The sequence below is a fragment of the Ictalurus furcatus genome, chromosome 1 (genome assembly GCF_023375685.1).
Source record: "Ictalurus furcatus strain D&B chromosome 1, Billie_1.0, whole genome shotgun sequence".
NCBI classification, from domain to species: Eukaryota; Metazoa; Chordata; class Actinopteri; order Siluriformes; family Ictaluridae; genus Ictalurus; species Ictalurus furcatus.
The window spans coordinates 7,024,889-7,031,543 of record NC_071255.1 but is presented as its reverse complement, the minus strand read 5'-3'; the positions used below and the strand labels follow the sequence as shown (position 1 = coordinate 7,031,543).

General features: G+C 37.1%; 1 protein-coding gene across 1 annotated transcript; it reads right to left on the bottom strand.

Annotated features, from left to right (window-relative positions):
- Window positions 1-721: 721 nt before the first annotated feature.
- Window positions 722-2,846, bottom strand: lratd2b (LRAT domain containing 2b). Its single transcript, XM_053622331.1, has one exon. The coding sequence runs from the start codon at window positions 2,282-2,284 to the stop codon at window positions 1,472-1,474; it is 813 nt and encodes a 270-aa protein (XP_053478306.1). The 5' UTR covers window positions 2,285-2,846; the 3' UTR covers window positions 722-1,471.
- Between the last annotated feature and the right edge of the window lie 3,809 nt (window positions 2,847-6,655).

Below are 6,655 nucleotides of genomic sequence, written 5' to 3'. Positions count from 1 at the left end.
GCATCAATCCAACAAATACCTGTAAAGATTGTGCACGGATGAATGTTTCAAATTTCATGTGGATATTGCATACATGATTCAGCTGAAGCTTGAACCTACTATCTATCTATCTATCTATCTATCTATCTATATATAATATATATATATATATATATATATATATATATATATATATATATATATATATATATAAAATATATAAATAAAAATAATATAATATAAATATATAAATATATATAAATATAAATATATAAATAAATATATAAATATATACATACATACACACATATATACATACATGTATATATGTGTATATATATATACACACATTATATATTATATATATATACACATATTATATATATATATATATATATATATATATATATATATATACACATTATATATTTTATATATATATATATATATATATATATATATATATATATATATATATATATATACACACACATATTATATATATATATATATATATATATATATATATATATATATATATATATATATATATACACACACATTATATATATATATATATATATATATATATATATATATATATATATATATATATATATATATATATATATATATATATATATATATATATATACACACACACACACACATACATACATACACACACACACACACACACACACACACACACACAGAATATCTGTAGCACTTATAAAACAGTTATTCAAAATAGTATTTATTTTCATGGTAAAAAATAGAAGAATAAACAAAAACAAAGAAGGTACACAGATCATTTTAGCCATGACAAGAGGAGCAACACAGAGCTTACATGTAGTGTCTCTATACCTGAACGTAAGGTTTGGTATATATAAACAAACAAAATAAAACTAATCATGAAAATGAAACACAGTGCTGTTATTGTAATACGATTCATACTGTATTATATAGAGAAGGTTAATGTTCAATCACTTACAATTATTGATGTTGTGGAACATGACTATGATTCATGTAGTAACGTACTGAACGTAAACAAACGTTTAACTGATCCGTTGAAATGTGCCATACTGTGGCTGTGCTCACAGAGAAGACCAACACATAAAACAAGTTGATATATTTAGGACTCGTTAACTTTGGTGTATCATTTGAGGGCAAGGAAGAGAACCATCGCTGCTTTCTTTAATCGAACAAAGTACCTTTATCGCTGGAAATAAAAGTATCTGATTCATAAAAAGTCACACATATTGCTCTTCTCCTATCTCTTCTAAATAGCCAACCCAAACACATGCAAAAATCCATTGACCTTAAGCGTTAATATGAGATGCCATGTATGAGTCCTGTACGATATTATGATCATGAGACATGGGCTTTAATTGTATCATGGCATTCATTGTGAGCAGGTGTTTTAAAGCTTGGTCATCTGTGTAAAAAGTTGTCCATGTGTGAAAAGTATATTCCTAAATCAATCAATCAATCAATCACAACTGCAATCGCTGTTGAGCTCTTCACTAGAGTTGAGATGATTCGCCAGTTCTTGGATCACGGCGTCTCTACCGATCTGATCGTTCCTGCGCTTCTCCATGATCAAATCCTCCAGACTCTGAAACTCCAGCTCGTGGCTCCTCTTCTCAGAGAGCTGTAATTTCATCCTGTAAGGCTGCTTGCCAATGCGCAGCTCTCCACCGGTTTTAAATTCACGTTTACCAAACCTGCACCATGCAGCAAAACACTCCGGGTTCCTCCAGGAAAGGCTGCTGTCCTTCACACCCAGCTGATCAAGCGCGTTCTTCACGACTACATCCGGAGGCAAGGCGCGGAACTTGTACAAGTCGTTGACGATTCGTCCGCGTCTGCCCTGACCCGCGTCGGAGAGGTGGTCCATTTTAATCTCACTCCTATGCAAGTGGACCACCTGAAAGTCTCCTGTACAAACCGCCCAGTGGGGATACTGACCCGCCGCGACGAACTCGACCAAGTCGCCGGGTTTGCATCTGTTCAGCAGGTCGTCACACGCCTGTAGAGCGCCCGTGTCTGCGTCCTTCCTCTCGTACACACACTCACCGCGGTAATACACCGCGCACTCCATTTCACGCAGGCTGTCGTACTCTTCTTCGTCGCCTTTCTCCGCACTGTGCTCCTCTTCGTCGTCGTCGCCGTTGTCGTCGTCGTTGGAGAAAATATACGAGACTCCGATCCGCGGCCCGTCGTCATCCTCGTAGCCGTTCGGGTCGACTGTGGGAACTTCGTCGTAACTTAAACGAGTCAGTTTTTCCACCTGATTCCCCATCGGTGAAGGTATGGAGATTAAAAACACTTCCCCCCGTCCTCCAGGTTCAGACCGTTTCAAATCATACTTGGGGCTGGTGCTTCTTTCCTGAACAGGTGTATTGTACCTGCTCACTTCCGGCTCTGCCTTAAGTCCACAAACAGCCGGAAAAGACGTGACACACAAACAGGAAAGTACTCCAGTATTGTTTCTGTAGATGTTCCAGAAAAGTTAAAAAATAAAAGTAAAAAAAATAATTGAGTTTGTGTGAAAGTTTTTCCCCGCTTTCGGAGGAAACTGACTAGTAGTGGTGTGTCCGGAGCCGAGCTGCCGCTGTGCGCTGTGACGGTTAGTGAGGACTCAGAGGACTCCACTAAACCTCCACCGAGTACAAGCGCGCGCCATTTAAAGACACAGCGCACTCTTAAAGTCACTTCAGATCAACACACAGCCTGCAGAGTTCAAGCATGTGGTCACACTTAGGCCTATTTATGTCGTTTAATCGTAATGTGGCCTTTGTTTTTTTAAATGACAGTGGATAAATCCATTACATTTAATTTAAAATACTTTTAAAACGTTAATAAGAAAATGACGCTTGCTTCATCAAAGGAAAGATATACTATTATTTATTATTAGTATAGTAGGACTGGGTAAAAAAAAAAATATATCGATTCTCCGATTTGAATCGATGTTCAATTTAACAAAACGATATCGATACGGGAAATCACTGAATCGATTCTTTACTTGAGAGGATGTGAATATTATCTGTAGTTCGCCTCTCGTCCTGAAGATGGCGCCATCTTTCATGTTTTGAATTTTGAAAAACGTTCCATGTCAGCAAAATTAACATTTTAAATTAAATATTGATAACTAATCGATATTGAATTGAATCGAAATTGAATCTAAACCATATAAATATGAATCGAATCGAATGCTTTTAATTTTCCTTTTTTTTGAGTGATTACCTCGATGTATTATCATTGCAAAACCACTATTTGTTTCATTTATTTATTTATTTATTTATTTGGTTTAACTACAACCGCCATCTTTGTGTCAAGGCAAACAACAAATTTTGGTTATACAGGTATTTATCTCGGCTCAGGATAGCTCCTTGCAACAAAAACCGATTTCTGGAGCACATTATAGGGTGCATGTACATATATAACCGTTTTGCACATTCTTGTTCCTTAGAATTGGAACTTAAGTCCAAATGTAATGCTCAATATTGCTCACAGTTTCACTTTTACGGTCAATTTATAACGGGAAGGGTTTGAGTCTCAGTCTTATTTTTCAGTCTTATATATAGTCTCGGTACCTAGGTAAGTACAGTTTGCATGTGGAACATTTCAGGTTTGAGATTTCTCTTCTTTTTTATGGGGGTGAGAAAGTGCAATAAAAAAAAATCCCTCATTTCAGGTTGAATATTTCTGGTGGGGGATCTGAAATTTTCACAGAAATAAGTCCTCTATAATAGCATTCTGCTGTAAAAATTGTGTTTGAGACTGGAGGTAAAGTCTGCAGGACGGTGGACTTCGAGGGCCAGATTTGAGGAACCAGCCTGATCTATCATGTTGGTACTGGTGTACAGTTGCTATGCTTGAACAGCTGTGGTGTTGTTTCTCCTGTGATAAAAGTAGTAAGTAACTTCTGATATGCAGTCACTTACTGCTTTTGTCACAGGAGAAAAACACAACCAGTCGGTTTATGACACTGTTCATATGTAAAACACCCAACTGAACACTGTACTTCCATATTTGGATCAAATCTATTCAATCCTACCAACTGTACACATGTACCAACATGATAGATCAGGCTGGTTCCTCACATCTGGCCCTCGAGGTTCACTGTCCTTTACTAAAACACCTTACAAGTATTTTATTAATAAAATGACTGAATCTGTTACCCAACGTAGGACAAACCTAGAATTATGCTATTCGAGTTTTAGACTTTTTACTTTTGACCAGTTCTGTGCTCAGTTATGCAAACAATCGTGTTAAATGGTAGTGAGAGTGTTCAGTATGATATTCGCACCACCAGGTAGGTTGTTTGAGCACTACAGACGGATAGCCTTTGACCAGTTTCCCAACTACATGTTATCAGAATGCTTAATTGCCAAGTACGGTGTACTTTGTAACAATAAACCTGCCCCAAAAGAACAACAACTGTCTGGTTGTGGAATCTGAATTACTGATGGTAACAGAAACAATCAAATTACTGTTTAAGTCACTTTGTATGTCCATTTGTACATTTACTTTACACTTTAGCCACTTTACATTTTACTGTCACTCGTCACATTAATATAGTGCTGATGCTTGGTCTTGTTCTTTGCACTATGACAACCTGTAAAACCTTCCCTACAACTGATAATCCAGACCTCATACGTTCTTGCACCCACTTGTTATACATTTTATATATTTATTTGCTTGACCTTTGTTTAATATTTGTATCCTCTGATAAATTATAGATTCACTTGTAACCAAGTTTGGTGAATTGTTACTGCACACTAAAAGTACATTGACTTATTCATTTTGAAACATTTGTAAAGGTGGCCTCTTTTTGACACTGGCCATGCAAATCTGAGTTAAAGCAATGATTCTGAATGTGTAAAAGTAAAAGAGGATACTTCTGTGGACAGGTAATGCTCTTTGTAATTTTTATAGCTATTTTCTTACTCCTTATAGTTCTAGAGATTATTTAGACAGCTGTATATGTAGATTGCTACAATATCAGGTCATGTGTTGCTCTTATCTGTCATTCTGTCACCTTCACTGAGCCCACCTCCAGGCATGTGCTCCAGTTATTAATCATCCCTCCCTTAACAGTTGGCCAGAGAGTTTGCTTTATTTAACAGAGTTGAAGGACTTGCACTAGGTGTAGCTGTGAGGCATGTCTCTGTTACTCATTACCATGCTGAGCACTCATCTCTATATTCCACCTCACAGAACCCCTGCTCCAAATTCAAATTTAAAGAGATTGTATTGGCTGATTATTATTACTTTCTGTTCAATGCACATTGCACTACATTTTCAAATCAATATTTTTTTCAATCACATTTGGCTCTCCTAGGCCTCTTCTATCTGTTTATGTCTCAGCGTTAACACTTACACAGTGGAGGTTGTTAAATGATTCGTGCACTCTATAGATAGTTCTTTCAGTTTCATATTACCGACATTGGGGTGAGTCGATAGTATGTGAAACTTTCCTGCATTAATGCGTAGGCTGAACTTTCATGTTTGAATGCTAAATGTCTTTCTTATATATAGTGAAGTCTTAAGCTCTTTGACATTTTTTTTTCCAGAAGTGTGTTAAAAAGATCCTCACACTCTGTACCATTGTCCTGTGGAGTAAACTGAAGGATTTCAAACTACCTGACATTTCACCAATGTAAATGACTGGAATTTGATAGTGACAGCTTTCATTAAGAGTCACAGAAAAAAATACTCACGTGCAGAGTAAGCAGCACAAGTTAGGACAGTTGGAAGAAAATGTGCCACATAGCACTTTTTTGTTTTCACTGAGCTCACTTTGGTTGCATTACAAGAATTTTAAGCAGCTAATAGTAAGCCCCTTAATACCGCCTTTCCTGGTTTAGGGTCATAAAGGCTACTGCTCTTCATCAAAGATGGATTATTCGTGGAAGTGCTTGGTGTGTATCTCTTTAGGTCATGGCAGGTAAGCATCTCCATGTAAAGCCCACCAATAGTGCACTGGGAGAAGTGAAAGGAGGCAGGCATGAGTATCAGCTGGTCTGGAGCTTCCCAGCATTTGTAATGGTATATTATTTCAAATGGGATGTTTCATCCCAACCCAAATGTTTTCAGATGATTGAATCTTCTTAATTATTTATTACTATACCAAGCAACAAAAGAAGATGGCCACATCGGGTTCCTCTTCTGTCAGCCAAGAACAGTATTCAGAGGATACAGTGGGCACAGGTTCACCAAAACTGGACCAGGTCAATTTGTTCCCATCTTCAACTGTCCCGTTTCTGCCCACAAATCTGCCTCTCTCACTGGATGTTTTTGGTTTTTCACATCATGCTGTGTAAACTCTACAGACTATTATGCAAATCCAAAGAATCTGAAATAATCAAACCAGCCCATCTGGCACCAACATCCATGCGCACATTCTGGTGTTTGATGTGAACATTACTGTAACTGAGGCTCTTGATCTGTTTCTGCGTGATTGTAAGCACTGCACTGCTGCCACAGGATTGACTGTATGGATAATTGCATAAATGAGCCAGGGTACAGGTGACCCTAAGCATAGTTAAGCACAAGGTTTCTAACCTTTCATGGAATGAAAGTAATGTTTTAACTACAGCCAGTACATCATACAGCATTTCAAATATCTACTGCTTTCACTTGCTAGGGCCTTTGCTGATTTCACATA

Bases quoted from the DNA above. Each gene is read 5' to 3' on its own strand.
- lratd2b (XM_053622331.1), bottom strand. From the start codon at position 2,284: ATGGGGAATCAGGTGGAAAAACTGACTCGTTTAAGTTACGACGAAGTT.